The 22,095-nt window shown below is 46.3% G+C and overlaps 1 protein-coding gene and 1 long non-coding RNA gene across 5 annotated transcripts in view; one reads left to right on the forward strand and one right to left on the reverse strand.

The window, feature by feature from the left end:
* The window catches only part of UBA7 (ubiquitin like modifier activating enzyme 7), a 48,901-nt gene that overhangs the window by 18,841 nt on the left and 7,965 nt on the right, over positions 1-22,095 (reverse strand). For 3 of the 4 annotated variants that reach the window (XM_082213109.1, XM_082213111.1, XM_082213110.1), the window contains 13 exons: positions 21,464-21,570; positions 20,158-20,248; positions 19,421-19,565; positions 18,964-19,061; positions 17,994-18,144; positions 17,653-17,810; positions 11,202-11,312; positions 10,129-10,209; positions 6,796-6,951; positions 6,390-6,555; positions 3,876-4,072; positions 2,604-2,668; positions 1,078-1,258 (listed from right to left, as the gene is read on the reverse strand). In XM_082213109.1, the coding sequence (XP_082069235.1) occupies positions 1,078-1,258; positions 2,604-2,668; positions 3,876-4,072; positions 6,390-6,555; positions 6,796-6,951; positions 10,129-10,209; positions 11,202-11,312; positions 17,653-17,810; positions 17,994-18,144; positions 18,964-19,061; positions 19,421-19,565; positions 20,158-20,248; positions 21,464-21,570 (1,707 nt within the window). The remainder of the gene's footprint in view (positions 1-1,077; positions 1,259-2,603; positions 2,669-3,875; positions 4,073-6,389; positions 6,556-6,795; positions 6,952-10,128; positions 10,210-11,201; positions 11,313-17,652; positions 17,811-17,993; positions 18,145-18,963; positions 19,062-19,420; positions 19,566-20,157; positions 20,249-21,463; positions 21,571-22,095) is intronic. The other variant, XM_082213112.1, reaches the window with a different exon arrangement.
* Positions 13,721-21,523, forward strand: LOC309526841. The gene is made up of 3 exons (XR_014216979.1): positions 13,721-13,801; positions 16,410-16,551; positions 21,404-21,523. It is a non-coding gene; the product is annotated as an uncharacterized lncRNA (long non-coding RNA).

A 22,095-nucleotide genomic window follows, 5' to 3' on the forward strand; every position in this document is an offset into this window, starting at 1 on the left:
AACCACCAACCACAAAATTATTTCAGCCAATCATTGGTGACTAGTGCTGTCCAGTCACTGGGACTGCAAGGAGGTCAAATACCAGCCTGTGTTGTGCGCCAGGTCCAAAGGAAGCAGCCTGATTCATAATGGAGGGAGGGGAGCAACTGATTCAGTGCCCAGAGAATGTACTCTAGAACCCATGGCACCATCATTAAGAAGGGCCCTGCTGACCTTATATAAGAACTGTCCTAGGTTTAACAACTTGTTGCTTGAGGTGTTACACAGACTGCTTTGTCAGGCTTTCCTGGACCAGATTGCCTGCCTTTGGCCTCTCAGTTGCTGTTTCAGGAACTGTCCGTGCAGTTTGCCTCCGACCCACAGCCAGCCCTACCATTAGGCAGAGTGAGTAACTGTATCTGGGCCACAGACGTTCCTCCTGAGCCGTGACTGGAGATCAAAGCTATGAGTACCACAGGCCTGTCACATACCCAGGAAACAATCCTGCTCTCCTCAGGTGCAGTGGACGACACCACCCCATTGGCTGTGTTGAACTAAGATTCAAGTGCACTCTAGTCATCTTCCGGTCATGGAGTGTTTATGTGATCCTCAAGCAGCAAAACGTCTTGGGCCAGCCCTGCTGTGACCATCCTGTGCCTTGCTGTGGAGCCAAAAGCTATAAGCAGCTGGTTCTTTGTGCAATTAAAGCCACTGGAGATGCTGTATGTGAACCAGGTCGTATAAATGGTGATGTGGGTCCACCTAGAAAGAGCCCAGAGTGAGAACTACTGGTGTTAAGGCTAAGGGTGAGTAGGAATCTCCCACCAGAGGCTTAATGTTACAGGTGGCTGGAAGGCAACACCAACCAAGTGCCTGCTTCACTGAAAGATGGGCTTTGCAAAGACTACCACTTGGTCTTAATATATCTCACATTAAGCAGCTGCCAACAGAAGTCTGCTGCATTTGGTTCCAGACACCTGGATTCCAACGCTCAGAGCCAGTGCTGAGTGATTGTAACAGAGAAAGGCAAAGGAGTGCTTAGCAAAGCACCACACTGGGGGACCAGGAAATGGCCAGGGAAAGAGGCAGGGCCCATACATGCTCAGGTGGGAAGTTATGCAGCAGCTGCTGGATGTCATGGGAGAAAAGACGCTCCCAAAGTCTCCGAGCCCAGACCACGCAGTCTCTCCAGTTGCACGGCTTCTCCTGAAAGCTGATGCGCACTGACTCCAGCATCTTGACAGCCTCCATTTCTTGGGACTCTAGGAAGCTGGGGTCCCTGTGGACAACAGCAGACCTCATTTGTGGCAGAATTTGGAGATAACATTGCTCTTAATTCTTCCTAGTAGGTAGTTTGTTATCAATTCCATGCTTAGAAATATCTATGATGCCTCTCCAAATGCCCGGGGCACCTAACAGACACCGATCTGTCTGTCTTATGTCCAGAATAGTTTAAGACATAAGAAGAGCCCTGCTGGATCAGACCAAAGCCCCATCTAGTCTAGCATCTTCTTCTCATGCTTGCCAACTGGAGGTTGGCTCTAGAGTCTTAGGGCAATGAAGGTCCTTCTTTGAGAGGTATCAGAATTCCAGCCCAGGAACCTCACCCTTGTGGATTCCCAACACAAGCAATCAGGATGGGAATGAAGTGGCCAAGTGCCTTTTGACATCAAGTAAGTTAAAAGGCAAGAGCAGGGGGCAGAGGGAGGGAAACGTTTCTGAGCATGTTTGTCTCATGTATTATCCCAACCATCCCCCAAGGAGCAGCGTGAATGGGGGTTATTCCATTAACACCAACAGATTAGGCTGAGAGGCAGGGACTGGCCCACTATGGTCACCCAGTGAATTTCATAGGGCAGCTAGGATCCCCCCCCCCATTCAAATCTGATACTGTTATGTACTGAGTTGAATAGGATCCAAATTGCAGCAGTCTGATTGGTCCTAGAACAATAGGATTCAGAATGCAGCAGTCTGATTGGTCCAAGAACAATGCAGCAGTATGATTGGTTGGCAGGAACCACCCAATCATGCTCCAGATATAAGTGAATCCACAACCTGATTGGCTTACAGTAGAATTCCGGAATTAGCCAATCATGTGCAGACCATTGTGTAAATAATGTATATAAAGCAGATACTTTGAGGGGACTTTCATTCATTCCTCCTCACCACTATGAGCTGAATAAAGAGCATGAAATCACTTTGCGACTCTGAGTATATTTCAGATACTTTAACCGTTACACCATACTGGTATAGCACACCAAAATGGCACCACTAGGAACAAGGCAAATTCCACCTGTGGTCATCATGGGACTCGGATAATGATCAATATGTCTTCTAGGCGGCTGCAGAGCCCCCTTTTTTGCACTGAATGTATAACTAGTAATTTTCTGCACGTGGAGCTCTGAGTGGGTCCTGCCACTAGGCAGTTCCACCTTCCACTCCAGAGGCAGCAGCTCCTACTACAGCTCAGAGGTGGGATATGAATGTGTGGTAAACTTCCCTCTACCTCACCCAGAAGACTCCTTAACAAAATCCACTCTATTCCCTACACAGCCCACTCCAAGCTTTCCCTCCTGCCATTTATCTACCACATCACCTCAGTCAAGATTGCTCCCCATACTCACTTCAGGAATGTGTTGACGTTTTCTGCTTTTGTCTTGAAAAGACCCTCAAACTGATCTCGGGCCCACTGCAAGAGAAAAAGATGGGGGCAGGGGAGTTTTTGTCAGCAGTTACTTGGGGTCCCTTAGAACAGGGGTTAGGGACATTTTTTCAGGCAAAAGGCAGGGCTTACTCTCAGGCAAATGGGCACTAGACTGCAGCCTCAGACCACCTCCTCCAGTTGTTCCTTGGTTCTAAGGCAGTATACACACACTGCTTCGGCCTGAGAGCGAGATGAGTGCCACAGCCCCATAGTCACCTTTGACTGGACTTAACTGTCCAGGGGTCCTTTCCCTTTTACCTTTTTTACCTTACACACTTAACATTAAAGCACATTGAAAGCGCGTTCTTTCCCTCAGAGAATTCTGGGCACTGTAGTTTACCCCTCACAGAGTTATAATTCTCAGCAATCCTTAAAAAACCACAGTGCCCATAATTCTCTGAGGGGCGGAAATATGCTTCAAATGTGCTTTAAAGATATAGGTTGTAATTCAATACCACACTGTGGTGAATGTCCTGTCAGTGCAGCTACTGCAGTTCTCTTCCCATTATGCGAAGTTCTGGAGGTTCTCCTGACCCCACCCCACCCCAGAGCCAATCATGGTGGGCACTAAGAGGAAAGGAAGGCCCTGTGGTGCAAGTGGAAGCCCTTGAGCAGGACTTGTGCTTGAGAGCTGCAGTGCAGTCTGGGAACTCTGGTGCCATTCCCTAAAACTGAACTCCTGCCCCCTGCTGCTCCTCAGGGTCCTGATGCTAAATAACAGGCCCAGCCAGACAGCCTCCCCTTCAGCATCTCTTGCTCCACGGAGTGAAGGAAGCAGGGGCATGCAAAGGCACCAGGGCAGTGTGAGATAAAAAGAGAGAGAGGTCTGTCTGGCCCTGCCACAGAAAAAGGAGAAGCAGCTGAAGCTCTGCAAAGGGCGAAGGATTTTGGCCTGGCTTCTGGGCAAAACAGCTGGACCCCGTATCCTGCCGTCAATGCTGTTGACAGCCCTGGCCCTCCTGCAGCTGCCTGGAAAGAGTAAATGAAGCCAAGGGGCCAGGCAAGGAGTGAAGAGGAGCTTGGCAGCTGAGAGTTTTCCCTCTTTAGGCATGGACCAACTGGAGAGAAAGGCAGGAGAGGGGTCTCTTTGGCAGCAACAGGCACTGCAGAGTGGATCTGCGGCTGAAAGAATAAGTAACAGTATTTGAGGAGGCCAGGAAAAAACCAGCCTCCCGCCCGCCCGCCCCCCCACCTGTAGTGTGTGCTGGATGGTGCTGGGGAAGTGGCGCAGGGTGCAGAGAGGGTACTGCGTCTCTTCCTCCTCCTGAGCTTGGCCAAAGGACTCTGTCAGAAAGGGCACAAAGACCTGGACGTGCCCCCGGGTGCCTTCTGTTCCGGAATCAAGCAGAGGCTTGCGGTACTGCACACACCTTTGGCACAAGTATTTTCCTGCAGGAGGAAAGGGGAAGAAAGAGAGGAGGTAGACAGGACACAAGATCCTTTGCATTGCCCTACCTTCTTCATCTCTCTCTCTCTCTCTCTTACACACACACACACACACACACACACCAGCAATTTCCTGTCAGAATTCCCTGACATCCCTACTCAGGGAGAAATGGCAGCTGACACACACAAATGGTGGAAAAGAGCTGGACAAATTTCTGCAGAGTGGACTTCTTTTTCTGATTGGGTGGAGAGAGGGAGGGAGGGAAAATAAAAGAGAAATCTCAATATATTATTTTCTTCAAAAAATGTATCCCAAGACATTTTGGTCCAGCTCTACAAAGAGCCTCTGTCACTCAAATACACTCTTCTGTCTCTATGGTCTGCTGGCTCCTTTTTTGTAGATGCCAAGCCATTCCAGTCTCCTCAGCACATACAAAGCCTCCATTTTTTATAGATGTGCAAAGCAGGAGATAATGGCTCAGTGTGTGTTTGGTGGTCTGTGGCTTGAACCCCAACAGGGTATTATGACCGTTAATTAATGACAGTGACACTTGCAAGTTCTTTAGCACATACCCTCCAACATTTCTCCTATGAAAATCGGGACACATCCTAAGGAAAAGCGGGGCATTCCAGGATCAAATCAGAAAACAGGATGGCGTCTGTTAACCCGGCACTGTCCTTGGAAAATAGGGACACTTGGAGGGTCTGTTATCAGTGTTTGCATGCTATTAAAAGCACACACAGCTATTTCAATCATCCTTACAACGATCCTGTGTGGTAGGCCAGGATTATCACAGCACAGAGGAAGGTGATGAAGCAGAAAGACTGTGGTTTGCCTAAGGCCAGCCAGGGATGTTCACAGCTGATTCAAGATCTGACATGGGGACTTCCCTGCTCTACACAGCAAGAAAGCTTTCCTGTTTATCAGCACTGTGTGTATTTTGTGGGCCTGCATTTGCAAGACACTTCAAAGACTCTGGACTTTGGATTTGGTCTGGGATGCCTCTGGCAGTTTCGGCAAGAAGTGAGAGCAGCCCTGTTTATTATGCAGGCCTTCTAGCTCCTTGACTTAGCCGGCCCTGCCTCACATACCCATAGGGGAATGGCCACAGGTACTTCGCATGCAGAAGGACCCAGGTTCAATCCCTGGACTCTCCCAAGTCTTGCTGGACAAGAGCTGCTTCCTGAAACCATGCAGAGTTGCTGCTACGTAGTCAGTAGAGAGACAATGCTGATCTGGGTGGGCCAACAACCTGACTCTAGCTCCCTAGGTTCACCTCCCCTTTAATATCTATCAGCAAGATACACACTGCAGTCAACCACAAAGGAACATGGGATCTCTTCCCCCAGCAATGGATCAACTTTCTGTGTAAGAAGCACCAGGTGGCTGGCCCACAGCAGCAGCAGGTCCATCTAGTCTGGATCCGGTTAGAGGGCAGCCCCCAACGCTCACGGGTGTCAATCTCTCAACATCTGTTCCTTTTTTTAAAAAAAAATGTGCTTGTTTTCTGTCTGCCAGTTCATAGGATAAAGCTTGAAAAATGTGTGCAGCAGGTTATGTTAATGATTCATTAGCTGACGTGTCCGTGAGCAAAGTGACCAGGAGACAAAAAGTTGAGAGTCTTCTGTGTCCACCTATACAACTCCCTGTCCTTGCCTTTATCATGATGACCTCCAGCTTATGTATGCCTGCTCTGCACACATACTGCCTTTGCCTGCAGCTTCCCGCCATCCCTTCTGCGCTACACTCTAGGCCAGCCTGCAAAAACTGTCAACATCCTGTGAGAAACAACAGTACTAGAATTTGTATACATTATTTCCCCGTTCCCCCACCCACAAGGAAATCACAGTGTGGAACAGAGGCTATGGCTACAACCCTATACCCACTTACTAGGCAATTCAAGGGGCTTACCTCCGAGTAAATGCACAAATGATTGCACTGTGAATCAAGGTTTCTGATTTAAATGTCATCTGAGCTCACTGCATGACCTTAAGCTAGTCTGCCTCAGCCTTCCATTTCCAATATGGGGATAATAAAAAATTACTAACACATTATTATTATTATTATTATTATTATTATTATTATTATTATTATTATTTACAAAAACTGGCCTACTTTGCAGGGCTGTTGTAAGCAAACATAATGTCTGTGTGGTGCTTTCAATACTTGCAAGTGGTTAGGGAAATGCTAAGTAGGTGATTAATCATATAAAATAAGCACTTTCAAAGAAGCCTGCGTAACGTAATTCATTCTGAGCATGGAATGCTTATTACAGGGAGCTGGTGGCTACAACACAGGCATTCTGTATGAAACACTCACTGGCTTGCAGACTGTCCAGGGCACTGGCAACGCCATCCAAGCCAAGGAAGAAGTCATCCCCATAGAAGTGCTCTGTGTCTGGTCCAACCTGGTTCTGCTGTGCTGATACATTGATGTGGCGGTTCATGAGTTTTATGGCAGCTGCTGCCACTTCTGACTTCTGCTTCTACAGGAACAAAGGGAATATTACTAGGGAGATCCAGGGTAGAAAGAAGTTGGTTATTGCCTGGGTTCACTGGCCAGGGCACTCTAACGAGAGTCAAGCCAGAACCCACCCTCTCCCCTGTAACATTACAAATAGGTTTGTGAATATTCTCGTGTCTGTTGAGATTTATTCCTTGGGCAAACTGTCCCCAGCACCGCCTCACCCAAACCTCTTTTCCACCATATTTGCTGCAAGACTTACCGACACATCCCCTGGTCGAAAGAGGAACTGCCTGTTGAGGTTGGAATATTCAATGGTATCCATGTCCGTCACAGTGATGCTCCCACCCTCGCTAGCAGCCAAGCCAATCATGGCAAAATTCTTCAGGAGCTCACAGCCAATGGCACCAGCTCCCACCTGAGGAAATTGTAATAAGATTGGTTGAAGGCCCATGGCACTCTGAGCCAAGATGACCTCAGTGACTCAAGTGACTGGGGCAAGGGGACACAAGGAGATACCTCTCCAAGTTACATGTGGCTGGTTCAGATACAGTGGTACCTCGGGTTAAGTACTTAATTCGTTCCGGAGGTCCATTCTTAACCTGAAACTGTTCTTAACCTGAAGCACCACTTTAGCTAATGGGGCGTCCTGCTGCTGCTGTGCCGCCGGAGCACGATTTCTGTTCTCCTCCTGAAGCAAAGTTCTTAACTTGAAGCACTACTTCTGGGTTAGCGGAGTCTGTAACCCGAAGCATATGTAACCTGAAGCGTAAGTAACCCGAGGTACCACTGTATAACGTTTTGCTCCACATGGGTGCTGTTGGGCTGGTTGCCATGCAGGAAAAACACATAGGAATCAGGGCACTCCCGGATGACCCATTTATTTACCTGTTTATTGAGCATTCATCTTGGTTTGTTGGCCAGGGGATTGGCTGACATTGGCAATTTAACAAACATTCACTCTGATTTGTTTATAGGGAGGTTAGGTATCAAGCATTATTCCCAGGGCATTCCCCCATTGGTTTCCAAATTCAGATCTTTTGGGGAAGTGGGTTTGTTATGCAAGCCCTCCCAATCAACTCTCATTGCATCAACCTGAATTTGCTGGTATGTGATTCAATCCCACCCCAAATTAGTCTGGAAGCCCCCTAAGTTATGCACAACTTCAAAATACACACATTATTATTATTATTATTATTATTATTATTATTATTATTATTATTATTTTTAGGGAAAGGCTAGACATGAAATTCCAATAGCCTTTCCCCCAAGGCATTCCTTGTTGGTTTTCAGTTCTGACAAAAAGTTTTCTATATGACTGTGTATTTGTCACATCGAAGGAAACCTTATGTTCAATGAGGCCTGAAAACAGATGGAACGTTTGCACTTCTCTCAGAGAATGCATTATAATTACAGAGGCTGGAATAGGCATTTGCAACAGCACCCGAGAACTGTTGTAGAATCTGAAACAGTTTACTAACGCAGTTCCAAAGCATGGATGCTCACTTTATAAGAAATGACAAACTGAACAATCTCCCTCAGGGTCCTTTCCAACTCTACAGGTCTATGATTCTATGAGTCTAAGTGAACCTCTGGCCACAATTTCTACAACAGATGTTCGTTAGCCAAAACATGTCAAGGCAAGGGAAAATATTTGACTTCGAAATACATTTTGACTCCATCTGGCATTCTGTACCAAGTCCTAATTTTGCTACAAAACAAGAACTAGAAAGAAAACCCACAATCTCATTAGATCCATGTGCCAATTCTTCCAATGTTTGTAACACAGAGAGAACAATACAAGACCTTCAAACAAGAAAAAGGAGTAAAACAAGGATGTAACATCAACCCAACCCTCTTTTATCTTATAAATCAACTATCTACCAGCTCTTTTTGAAACTGTTGTGAAGTGCAGGATTACCAGAACATGACTCAGCGGCACACTGCCTGATATTTACTGGTGACCTCACCATGCTCTTACCTTTATAAAAGTTAACTGCATGCTACAATGGTTCTATTTATTTATTTATCTATCTCTATCTATCTATCTCACAAAAATTATGCCCCACTTGATTGTAAAAAACCTCAAAGCGGTTTACAAAAAGATATACATGGGATGCACAGATGAGTTTGGCAGGGCAGGAGGACCAAATTCCACCTTTCACCAGAGGTAGCAATAAATCAATCAGAATACAGAAATGCATTTTACAAGTGTAAATCATACATGGCCTAACAGCAGACATGTTATGAAACTTTAGGGATGGTTTTCCAAGAATTTTGGGTAAGAAAGAATACTGAGAATTTTTATCTAGTCAGTTTATGCACTAATTACATATACAGTGGTACCTCGGGTTACATACGCTTCAGGTTACAGACTCCGCTAACCCAGAAATAGTACCTCGAGTTAAGAACTTTGCTTCAGGTTGAGAACAGAAATCGTGCTCCGGCGGTGCGGCAGCAGCAGGAGGCCCCATTAGCTAAAGTGGTGCTTCAGGTTAAGAACAGTTTCAGGTTAAGTATGGACCTCCGGAACGAATTAAGTACTTAACCCGAGGTACCACTGTAATGAAGGGTGTTTTTATCTGTATCATAATTTCTGGATTCAACCCAAAGTATGACTGTATTCCCTTCAAGCGACAGAAGCTTGAACCCACGTCCACCATCTTTCTTTCCCTTCCTGGGTCAACATTCTCAGGGATACACGGCAGAGTTGCCCACTTTTTCTAGGCATTCAGGTCTACAGAAAGTGACCCCTCGGAATACAGCTCTTAGTGACTGTTGCTATACTGTAGTTGTTCGCACTATAATCCAATGGTATAATAAACAACAACCAACAACTGGGAGTCCACCTTTAACAATTGACTCTGCTAACTGGGACAAAATCCCTGCATTGGTTGTTATGCTAGCAAATGTTATGTTTACAAAGAAACTTCAGTAACAGCTGCAGAACAGATCTAGGTCAGCTACTCATCATACAAAAATCGTTCTTCTAGCTAGTGTCATCGCTCAAACTAAAGGAGTCAACACTCCCTCTACTGGAAAACACTGGAAAAATAAGCACTACAGTTAAGTGAAAAAGTCAACCAACTCTCATCAGTGGCTGGATTAAGGTGGGTGGCTTTCAGGTGAGACCAGTGCCCCTCATGTGGGCAAGTATTTGGCAGTATCCGCCCAATGTTGTTGACATCAAAAGACCAGCCTATATTTCCCTACCACCTCCTCCTCCATTTAATTCAGATTTACCCTTTCTATAGAAAATCTGATACACTAAAAAAACCTCTGTTGCCAACAACCCATTTGCAATATTCAACAACGCGTTTTCAATATTAAACCCTAGTCCAAAATAGGTAATCCAAATGCAATCTTAAATGTCAGGGTCATTAGGAAGAACTACAGATGTCAAAACTTTATTATGTTTACACCTCACCTTTCCTCCAATTTTATCAAGGCGGCACATGTCTTTCCTCACCAATTTAACCCTTGCAACATCCCTGGGATGTAGGTTAGGCTGAGAGACCTTGTGGCGGAGAGTTACATACATTCATGATGCCTTGTGTGGGAAGAACCTGGCTTCACCCAGCCTGCCCCAACTCACCACAAAGTATTTCTGCTTCCCAAGCCATTCCTGGAAGGTATTCCCAAAGACAGCAATCTGCCCATCATAGCGGCTGCCACGCTGTCAAAAGGGAGAGATGACAGACATTAGAGACCCAGCAGGTGACAGATGGAGAGCAACACAATCCCTCATTCTAACAGATTTAGAATTTGGGCACTGCGTGGGTGTTGAATCAAGTAGGAGAGAGGGCGGCCTATATGTCAGGAATGTAGAGCCTGCAGCTTTCCATCAGCCCTAGCCAGCTCCAGTAAAGAGAGATCAGCATGAGAAAGGGCGTGTAGATGCACTGTCAGAAGGTTTGTCCATGTTTGAGCATTACTGAGCTATTAATCTACTTTTTCCACACTTGAATTGGATCAGAGTAGCCCCACACTCCCACATATTTGAATTTGGATATGAGGAGAAACTTCTGCCTTTTCCAGTCATTCCCTTTTCTATTTATTGCTGCCTTCTAATTTGTTGGTTCAATTATGCCAATCAAGCAACAACAAGGCATACACACAGGTAGCTGCACACATCCCTTCCCCACCCAAGAAATGTGCAAAAGCACCCTGTCAGGCAAACGTAAATTCTCAGTACACACTTCTGCCGTTTTCTGCTTTTGTGTAAATCTGAGGGCTCAAACAGGCGGAAGGTACCACTGTTCAGAAGCACACTGGAAATAGCATGGCCAGAAAAGAAATGAAAGCATGGAGGAGTTAGTGGGTTTTTAAAGAAGAGAAGCAAAGAGAACTGATCCATTCATCCACAAACACCAAAGCAAACAATCTGCAACCCTGACTGGAGAGGTCTGGAGCACAATTTTCCTCAGTTTAATCAGATTATCTCCAAATCAAAAAAACTTGAATGTGTAGGGGAAAGCATTGAGACTGGTGCTGTTTGAGGGTAACATCATGTGGACTACACAAATTAAATGGCAACAAAAACAGCTCTAAACACACAGTAAACTCCTTTGTGGAAAAGTCTGGAATGCCTTGGAAGAGGCAGAAAAAGAACTGTGATCCCATCCTATCTCTAACGGAAAAGTACAAACTGCAGAATTTGTCACATACTGGAGCACAGTCTTCCTCAGTCAGCTGCACGGTATTTTCCTCTTCAGGCAGACATTCATAATCATCGAAGTACAGCCACTGGTCCAAAGGAGTGAACTTCCCTGAGGCAGCCTGCAGACAGAGGGAAAAAAGGAGGGAACTGCTCAGCCCTTCCTATAACTGCACGTTTGGGTTTGAGAAGAGGGAGCAGCCACTCTTAATGAACACAAAAAACTCATGGAACATACTGTTCAAATTTTCCTGCTTTCCTCCTCTGGAGGGGGCTCCTGTGCTTTAACAGCTGCACATCAGGCCAAAATTCAACAGGTAATGCTTCTCATCTACGTGTCAGGAAAAGCTGCACATTTCAGTTTTCTATGTTTTACACCACTGTTTAAGGCACAAGAGCACTGCTGGGGTGAGGAGATGGTAACTCTCGTCATTCCACACCACTCTAGTCATGTTGGCAGCAGCCCTGTTGGGCACCCAGTCATGCTGGGAGCTGAATGACCTATCTCTGCAGCAAAGACAACAAATTCGCCTGCAGCCGAAAAGCATGTATGAAAATTACAACGGAAATTCTAACAACAGGTATTGCTCCAATTTATATCCGAGGCGTTTCTTCTCCCCACCCCCATTATATTTTGGATCCATTCAGTACAAAACACACATGCGCAGCACATAGCTGAAAGCCTAGAACTCGCTCCCACAAGAAGCAGTTGTGGCCACTTTGACTTTAAAGGAGGATTAGATAAATTCATGGAGGGAAAGGCTATCAGTGGCTACTAGCCACAACTGCTATGTGTCCGGGGCAGTATGTTGCTGTGAACAGCAAGCATTACATCTCACCATGGTAGGGAAGAATGTGACCAGGTGACCCTTTGTGCCCCCTCAGCCTGCTGCTCACTGCTGATGGCCAACTCCAAGGCCTCTCCAGCTCCCCCTTCTTGCAGTTCTCTGTATCTTGAAACCAGACATGGGCTGGACAGTTTTTCAAACAGAGGACACCTTCAGACAGAGGCCTGTTCCCTGCAAAGTAGGTCACATGGCCACCCTTCCTGGCAACCCAGATACCCTTCAGCTTGTCTTGTCATTTAACACCTCAAGAGAATCAGATATTCCACTCTGGAAAACAGCATGTTAATATCTTGCCCAACCTGTGCTTCAAGATCTTCAGCAGTCAGTCCCAGATTTGGCCCAGACCCCAAGATATTTGGCAACCAATAAACTATGCTTTTCTATAAGTGTGGTAAGAACAGATAGGTAGCCGTGTTGGTCTGCCATAGTCAAAATAAAAAAATTCCTTCCAATAGCACCTTAAAGACCAACTCAGTTAGTTCTTGGTATGAGCTTTCGTGTGCATGCACACTTCTTCAGATACACTGTGTATCTGAAGAAGTGTGCATGCACACGGAAGCTCATACCAAGAACTAACTTAGTTGGTCTTTAAGGTGCTACTGGAAGGAATTTTTTTATTTTGACTGTGGTAAGAACGTTCAAAGCACTCAAATGAAAACATTTCTCTCCCAATGCAAGTTGCAGGCGCACAATCCAGAATGGGACCACAGTGTGAGGAGTGGGAAATTATTAAAACCCACTCCCTCCCACCCACTCCCACCGCATGCCAGTGTCCCGATCCTGATCAGGTGCTCTGCACTGGTAATTTGTGAAAGAAAAGGCAAACTCAAGGGAAACCTATGTGATAAACATCACACTGAGTTTGGCCTCGCTCGCTAATGTCTACAAAAACCATGCAAGGCACACATGGAGGGCCTGTGTGGCCTTCCAGATGTTGGGCTCCAGTCCCCAGCCAGCATGTTTAATGGTCAGGAATGATGGGAGGTGGGGTTTCGCAACATCTGGACTTTTACAGGTCCCAAATCCCTGCTCCAAAGTACTACCATCTCCTCACAGCTGCAGATGGAGCCTGCAATCTCGTGGTTTGCCTAAAGCCACCAGTGAGCTGAGAAAGCAGGTGTAATATTCGAGCCAGAGATTTCCCAGCTGTCAACGTGCCCTTTAATCATATTTAATTGGATCTGCTCCTGAGAAAGCAGAAGGGAAGGGGAGAAGGTGCCAAGATGGGAAAGCTCGGTGCCACAGATATGGAAATGAGCCAGTACTGAAGTAGTTATTGAAGTTGTGGCTGCCAAAAACCACTCACCGTACAACTCAAACCCTGCGCACATCTACTCAGGAGTAAGCCCCACCACGGTCAATGGGCCTGACTCCCTGGTGACTGTGTAAGGATTGCAGCCTAAATCTCGAGGTTTCTATCTGCTTTCCTCACACCAAACATAATCTTATATACTTCTATCATGCCCCTACTTATTCCTAAACTAAAAAGCCCCAAGCATCATAGCCATTCTTCATTGCCCAATGAACATTTTGACTGCCTCTTTTGCTACACCTCTGCCAGCTCTCCAATATAATTTTCGAGATGAGGTGGCCAGAAACTATACATGGCATTCCAAGTGATGACATCAGGATATGGGCAGTTTTATTTTCGAATTCTCTTTCCTAACTGTTCCCAAGATGGAATTCACTTTCTTCACAGCAGCTGCCACTCACTAGGTAGAGATCTTCATCAATTTCACCAAGACCCCAAGATCTCTTTCTCAGTCAGTCAACGACAGCTGACTGAACAGAGATAAGGGAACTAGCTGATAGAAACCTAACTTTCAAAAATCCTCAAAGCTTATGATGCCATTTGGTGGACACTGTAAAAAAAAAGCAAAATAAAGTAGCAGCAGCAGCAAAACACTACATTCGTAAGTGAACAAAAATAAGGTTTATGAAGAATAATCCACTGCATATCCCTTCTCTGATTTACCCCCTAAACCAAAGTTATAGCAAAAACTACCTATGCATGAGAGATGAAAGACAAGTAGGTAATGGTGTAGGTGGGTTCCCACAAGGCAAGACACAGTGATAACAGCAAAAACATTTACTGAACAAACAGAACTGGACAACGGGGGCAAGGCAACTGCTTATATACATTTCTGAAGGCCTGGGCCACTCCCACTCCCAACATGATTGGCTGTCCAAACTTCCAAGCTGTCCCTCCTTAACCCAGCCCTGCTTGGCTCAGGGGGAATCAAAGAGTTGGAAGGGACCACAAGGGTCCTCTAGTCTAAACCTCTCCAATGCAGGGATCTTTTTGGCCAACATGGGGCTCGAACCCACAACCCTGAGATTAACAGTCTCATGCCCTACCAACTGAGCTAGCTCCACAGTTGGTGGAGGAGCCCCACCAACAAGTGAAGCTTCACAGTGCCTGCCCAAACGGTGGGCAGAAGCTACAACCAGTAGTATTCTAACTGGCAAGAGCCAACAAACACCCATGAAACAGGGGGTTTCAGGGGTGGCTGGGCAGGCACCGGATCTGTCTGCTGGATCTAGTCAGCCTTGCTGTCATCACATGATGGCAACAGGTCCAATTCAGGTCTCTTTGCTATCCCAGTCTGGGAGCCAGTGCCTGGAAGGACCATGTTTTCCCTCCCACTTCAGTCTGCCCCGGGAAGTGCAAGCAGCAGAGTTGAAGATGCAGCGATGGTTATGCATCTCTGTCAAGCCCTACAGCTGCCAGCCAGGGATCTGGACTGCAGCCTGATATCAGTATGCTTTTGTTTAAATTATTAAACAATAAATGCTTGTAAGAAAAGGTTTAAAGCAAGTGAAGGATACTATTGAAATGACATCCCCCACCCATCGTTGAAAATGCTGGGAAGCAGTTAGCAATAATTTGTGCAAGCAGCTATTTCCTGATGCATAAGCACTCAATCCTTGCACTTTGCACACTTCCAGTATAATACACAAAGAGGAACTTGCATGATTCAGAAGCTCTATGTAGCTCTTCAGGAATTATACTATAGGTTTAAATAACAGAAACCCAAACGGGAGTGGCATCACTATGTGGTATCCTTGGACAGCTGTCAGGACCCCACTCCTGATGCCCCCCTAAAATCTTTTTCCCCTGACTTTGCACCCCATGCAGATTGGATCTAGCCAACCTTTCCGTTTCCCCTAATTCCCCATAATTTCCTCTGACCTGGCCTTGCTCTGGAGCATTGTGGGGAAGCAAAAAGTAGGCCAGGCACAGGTGCCCATTGCTGGCTTAGAGCACTGCCACTGCAGTCCGATGAGCCCCCCAGGGCCCTCTGAGAGAGGAGTGGGCCCACCAGGAGACACTTTGCAGAGAATCCCCTGAAACATGGAATCAGCCCTGAGCATAAGGCATTTGGACAGTCACCACCTGGCACTTCTAATAACCTATAAAGGGACAGGTGTGCCCCGTCTGACGATTCCCAAGTTAACACTGAAACGAAACAGTTTTCTTTCCTTTGTATAAGATGATCCAAAGTAGTAGCTGTTGCAAAACTGCATGTCAGCTGCCACATACCTGCACTCATTTAAAACTGCCTAGCTGAGTCTGTGAGCTGATGATCCTAAACTGGCAAATCCAGAAGAAAACCAGCTAGATTGGTTTACAAAAGAGGACAGGCAGCAGCCTGAACTCAGAAGTGACACAGAAGCAAATGGGTCACAGAGGACAGGGCAAGTGCCTTTCTGAGCATGAAACTCAAGCACCTGCCACTTCTGGGCTCCATCAGGAAATGTTCAGGTGATTCACTCATACCTGATAGGAAGCCTGTCCTTTGGGTAGCTTCAGGATGCTCCTTGCTTCTTACTTAAACGTAATACCTCTCCCTCTATATATATATGATTTTATAATATCTATTTTTTAAAATCTGTTGCTTTTATTGGTAGTTTTATTGTATTTCCTTATGAACACTTTATGTAAACTTCTTAAAAGGATTCTTTTATGAAGTGGTGCATGTGTGTGTGTGCGTGCGTGCATGTATTAAATAAATAACAGAAAAATAACAATCATTAACATTTGTGCTGTGATGCATTCAAAGAATTTCACATGTGTTATCTAATGGAAATTCTTACAACAACCCTGTGAGGTAAATCAGTATTATTACTGCAGAAGTTTGCACATATTGGAAAACAGGCTGAGTGGTAGTGATTTGCTTAAGGCCACCAAATGAGTTCATGGCACAGGTGAGACTCAAAAGTGTGTTCACAAAAACGCCTTGGACTGCGATGAAGTTCTTGGTTTTTCCCCTCAGGAGCATTTCCTACCTCCCCCTGCCCCCCCCCCACAGCTGCTCATGCCACCACAGCTTCATTGTGTGAAAATTCATTTCTGTTTGTACACACCAGGGGGCGTGGACGGGCAGGGATGTCTTTACCCTATGCAAAGGTGTTCACACCCTGGCTAGAGATGGATTAGGAATGACTAAAGGGCACCAGCAAGTGTGAAGTTGGTGTTGAAGCAGATTAAAAACCAGGCCCCGGAAACACAGTGAGTGTATACTATATGGAAGTGTGAACACAGCCTCAGACTGGGGCCTCCCTCATTCTCTTAGCTACCACATTATTATTATTACAGTGGTACCCCGCAAGACGAATGCCTCGCAAGACGGAAAACCCGCAAGACGAAAGGGTTTTCTGTTTTGGAGGCGCTTCGCAAGACGAATTTCCCTATGAGCTTGCTTCGCAAGACGAAAGCCCATAGGGAAATCTCCGGGGACCTGTTTTAAATTGCTGGCGGTTGGGAGCAAAGACTTTCGCCCACAGCCGGCCTTCAGAAGAGGTCCTGGACTTCTCCGCTGCCCCGGGTGATCTTAAAATGCTGGCGGGCGGGAGCGAAGCGTTCGCTGCCGACGCCCAGCATTTTAAAATCTCCCCGGGACAGCAGAGAAGTCTCCGCTGCCCCGGGCGATCTTAAAATGCTGGCGGGCGGGAGCGAACGCTTCGCTCCCGCCCGCCAGCATTTTAAAATCTCCCCAGGACAGCAGGGGCTTTTAAAATGCTGGCGGGGCGGGAGGTGGGAAGAAGGGCTTTTCTTCCCACCGCCAGCCTTCAGAACAGCCTTCTGAAGGCTGGCAGTGGGAAGAAAAGCCCTTGTTCCCCCCCCCCAGCCTTCAGAAGAGACTGTCCCCGGACCTGGTCTGAAGGCGGTTTCCCTAGGAACGCATTAATTGATTTTCAATGCATTCCTATGGGAAACCGTGCTTCGCAAGACGAAAAACTCGCAAGAAGAAAAAACTTGCGGAACGAATTAATTTCGTCTTGCGAGGCACCACTGTATTATTATTATTAACATTTATATCCCGCCTTTCCTCCAAGGAGCGCAAGGTGGCATACACACTTTCCCCCATTTTATCCCCACAACCACCCCGTGAGGTAGATTATGCTGAGAGGCAGTGGCTGTCCAAAGGTCACTCAGTGAGCTTCATGGCTGAGTAGGGATTCGAACCCTTGTTCCACACTCGAACCACTTTAGTATTTCACACATTCCCCATGCTGGCAGCAGCTTCTTGAAACACAGATGCCTCATGGAAAGTGACCTCCAAGCAGCTCAAAAAGCTGCCTTCCTTCTTCACAGAGGTCTGCCACTCACCTTCAGCACCTCTTGGGCAGCCAGGCCTCCAATGAAGGCATTGATAGGGCTCAGGTCACCAGAACATCCGTAGGAAAATGTCCGCACCAGGTCTTCTTGCAGTTCCTCCTCCTTGCTCACAGAGACGGTCTGTGCCAGTTCCACCATCTTGTCTGCATCTGCCTGTTGAGGAGCAAAGATGAGAAAAGAGTATATCTGAGGAGGCTTACAATGAGCTACTTGCAGGAAAAGTAACGACGTTCTCTGCGGAAGGAGACAATATCCTGCTCAGGGTTGGAAACATGAGGAAGCCTGGGAGGCCGGTTGGGATTGCTAAGAAGAACAAAGGCAACTGGGGAGACTTGCCTGATTCCTGGGCCTAGGCAGCCGCTTCATCTCCCTCTGGAAGACATGCAGTGCCCAGAAGGCCGCATGGAGGGAGCGACAGCGAGGTAGTTTCCCCTTATCCGGGATCCTGATCTTAGGATTAGCCCTGGAGGTACGCAGGGATTCCTGGGAATACAGAGAGATTAGTGGACAGTAGAAGAACTACCTAATGCACATCCTTCTCTTTAAGGTAGGAGGCAGAGAAACTCAGGTCCAGGAGCTGAATATAGCTCCTTAGACATCACTGTCCTTCCCTCAGGACTCTCTCAGGCTAGGCCTCCTCTCCAAGTCACCTCCCCGTCCTCTCCTCAGGCTATGCTCTTCATGTGCCCTGCTCTGCATCCTCCTTGAGTGTGGAGACCTTTGCGTGGCCTGGGTGTACCCTACTGTACAAAGAAAAAGCCACAGAATCCATTTCCCTACCCACTTTTTGAGTCTCAACCCACCCACCCCTGACATGGGGGCCTCAGAAAGTTGTCCAGGAGATAATGTGACCCTTGGGTTGCATTTCCCCATTCCTGCCTTAAGGCAACACACTTCAAGAAATGCCTCTCCTCACCATAGCTGAACATAGGAGCTTTACCAACCATGCCAGACCACTGGCCCATCTGGCTCAATACTGTCTGTGCTGACTGGCAGTGGCTCTCCAGGGTTTCAAACAGGAGCTTTTCCCAGCTGTTTCTGCAGATGTTGTGGACTGGACCTGGGATCTTCAACATGCAGAGCACAGAGCTCGACCCTCTCCCTAGCTGCCTAGGCTGGCGTTCTGCACCCAGGCTCTAGAACAGCAGTTTTGAGGTCTCTTCCCTGGTGAAGTAGTCCTGTTTGAGTCCTCCAGCTAAAATGCTCAGCCCTGGCAATAAGCTCTGCCCATCTTGGCCTCCTATGAACTAGCTAGAAAAGAATAACCACTTTTTTTCACCACCACCAGAGAAGAGAACATACATAGGAGTGTTTCTGAGGTATCTTGACTTGGGTGATGATCCCACCATATTTGTATGGAGAAAAAGAAGACGTATCTCCAACTTCCAAGCTGCAGGTTCCTAAACAGACACAGATCACAAACATTAGGTCTGTTCTCTTAGTTGTTCAATAGGGCTGAAGTCAAATAAAATGATATAAACCCATTCTCTGCATTTCTTCTGGAGGTCTCTTGTCCTATCAGGTGCTTTCATACTCACTAGCGAAGTCCCACAAGGTTCCTAATAGGAGTGACATAATGCTTCTTTCCCCACAACGCAGTGCCACCCCATCCTTCTGTCAAACTCCACTCTCATAATCTTTGCCTGTCCATCTTCCTGATCCACATCTGTCCTCCTATTCTCCTCTGGACACTTTCTGTGTGCAGGCAGGCACTGTACCTAGAGACATGAGGAGAAGGAGGAAACAGAGGGCCCGTTACCTTTCAGACGGATGATGCAGGGCTCGGAGGTGTTGAGTTCTGTCATCCCCTCAACCCCGGAGAATTTCACCCAGTCACCATCCTCAAAGCGGTGGCCTTGTCTCTCCTCATTGTCACACGCCACAGTCACTATGCCAGGGTTACTCTGGAGGAAGAGTATATTATTATTATTATTATTATTATTATTATTATTGCTAATACTACGGTTAAATACATCACTTAATACCAAAGCAAGCTGCTAGGCAGTTTACAAAGTAGAAAAAACAGTTACATTAAAATATAAATACTCATAATTAAAATATGCAATAAATCAATTGCATTAACACATTAAAATATAATTGTCCATAATTAAAATATGCAATAAAACAATCACAATAAAACAACACAGCAATGAAAACAGGAGACTCTGGTTGAGAGATCAAAGGATTGCCTGCATCTGATTAGATGGTTACTCCATCTGTTTAGGGAAGTTTTTAATGTTTGATGTTTTATAGTGTTTTTAATATTCTGTTGGGAGCCGCCCAGAGTGGCTGGGGAAACCCAGCCAGATGGGTGGGGTATAAATAATAAATAATAATTGTTATTATTATTATCCAAGCTTGGAAAGACATCTTGGGGGCTTCTTTGGAAGGAGGCATGTTCAATCCAGGGTGTGAAGGACATGAGCTCAGAAAGGGTGACACAAGCAGGGCAATAAAGTGCAGGAGACAGATGTTATCTGGGTGAAGAGACATTACCTGGGTGATGTGGTGAATGGCAGCAGAGGCAGGTTCATCCTCTGAAGGATTGTGCACAATGAAGTGTTCTCCAAAATCACAGAAAAGTTGCCTGGAGCCAAAAGACCAAAGCTCAAGAAGTCAGACTTCTACTTCGCTTTCCTCCCTACACTCAGTCACTGCTCCACCCTGAGAAAGCCCCTTCACTTCCACCCATGGGGTCTACCTGCTCAGAGAACCTTCATCCTCCATTACGGAAGGATGAAGGTATCAATTTCACTTTCTATCCATTTTCCAGTTTTAAGTTCAGTTCTCCAAATTTCCACCTCTGTTTGCAAGTATTTTTTTGAAAGCCCACACAAAAATTAATTGGAATATTAGTGCAAATTCTAATATACAGTTGAGAATTTGGAAGGGGGTTAGTCTGCATGGTACCTGAGTCCCTTCTAATGCCTGGGGTCCTAGATCCAGCAAAAGGTTAAAATCTAGTGGAGGATTCCATTGTTGAACTAGCCAGGCAAAAGCCAGGGGAGAATGAGCTGGACCAGAAACGGAGTGAGAGCCAGGCTTGATTTCTGTTGGAATGCAAGGCTATAGTTATGGGAGAAGCAAGACCATATTGGGGTGCTAATGCTGTGAGTCCCTCCATCATAGGCTCAGGATGTATATATGTGTAAACAAACCATATCTCATAAAGACACCACTGTCTCTGTTGTCCCTCATTCAAAGAAAACTGAACCCTGGGTAAGCACGGGAACCCCTGGAATCACACAGCGCTTGGGGATTGGGGCAGTGTGCAACAATGCACATTTTAAAACAAAACAATTTATTATAATATAGTGCCATTTTTTATATTTCAACTAACATATGCACACTTTACCAATTTACAGGTGATTATCATTTCATGCGCAGGTTCCATTCCAGGCTCCTTTGCCCGTGGGGGGGGGGAGTACGTATAAGCGCCCCCTTCCTCTTCTGGGTCCAAAAGGACCCACGTGTGGGTGATCACATGTTAATTGGACATGCCTAAAATGCATTTTTGTACTCAGTGCTTGGCTGGAAAACTGAATGGCAAATTCAAAGACGTGCAAATTTTGAAGGACGGGTATGCTTGGGTTTATATCTTGTTTCAGAAAAAAACGAACTCAATTGAGTTCACCCTTAAATGCAAATTGAATCAAATCTCTCCCCCATCCCTACCCTGAGGTGCCCAGCCAGAATGCTGGCAGCTTTTACGAATTCTTAGTTCACCTCTTATTCCGCCGAGAATCACTGCACCACTCCAACATCCCAGCCTCAGGACAAGGACAGAAGCCCCAACACCTACCCAGCCAGGCCCTTGGTGTCAACTAGGACAAAGCAAATATTCTTGGAGTGGCAGAAATCACTGATTCGCAGCTGCTCCTCCAAGGGTGAGTTACTCAGGACCACAACCTGTAAAGTTTGGTGCAGAATGGTATCAGACTAGTGATCTGCATAACGTAAGGGGCTAAGAAACAGCACGACAGAGAGCACTTTCCAAACAGATTCTCTGTTCCCCATCAATGACTACGGGTCATGTAGTGGTAAATCCTGGAGCCAATCACCACCTGTTGCTAGGCTTCCCTGTCTCCAGGCAGAATTTCTCAACATCAATACTGAGCCAGTTTCCCCCTCACCCCATCTGTTTTGCTTCAACAACCAATCTGATGAAGATCTCTGGAGGTCTCGAAAGCTTGCTCAGTTTATGACATTTTGGTTGGTTATTTCTGAGCACAGCTTATGTACATAATTGGCCCCATGAGATAACCCTGCTGTGAAACAACACCACCCAACACACTGCAGCTATCCCAACCAACCACAGACATGAGAGCTGATCCCCACTTTGAGCTTCAGGTGCAGCCTCAGAACAAAACAGTGGCACTTGAAGATCACTAGGCCATAAATCATCACTATGAGAAACAGCTGGGCATGGGCAAC

Source organism: Podarcis vaucheri, assembly GCF_965113315.1.
Source record: "Podarcis vaucheri genome assembly, chromosome: 2".
Lineage (NCBI taxonomy): Eukaryota > Metazoa > Chordata > Lepidosauria > Squamata > Lacertidae > Podarcis > Podarcis vaucheri.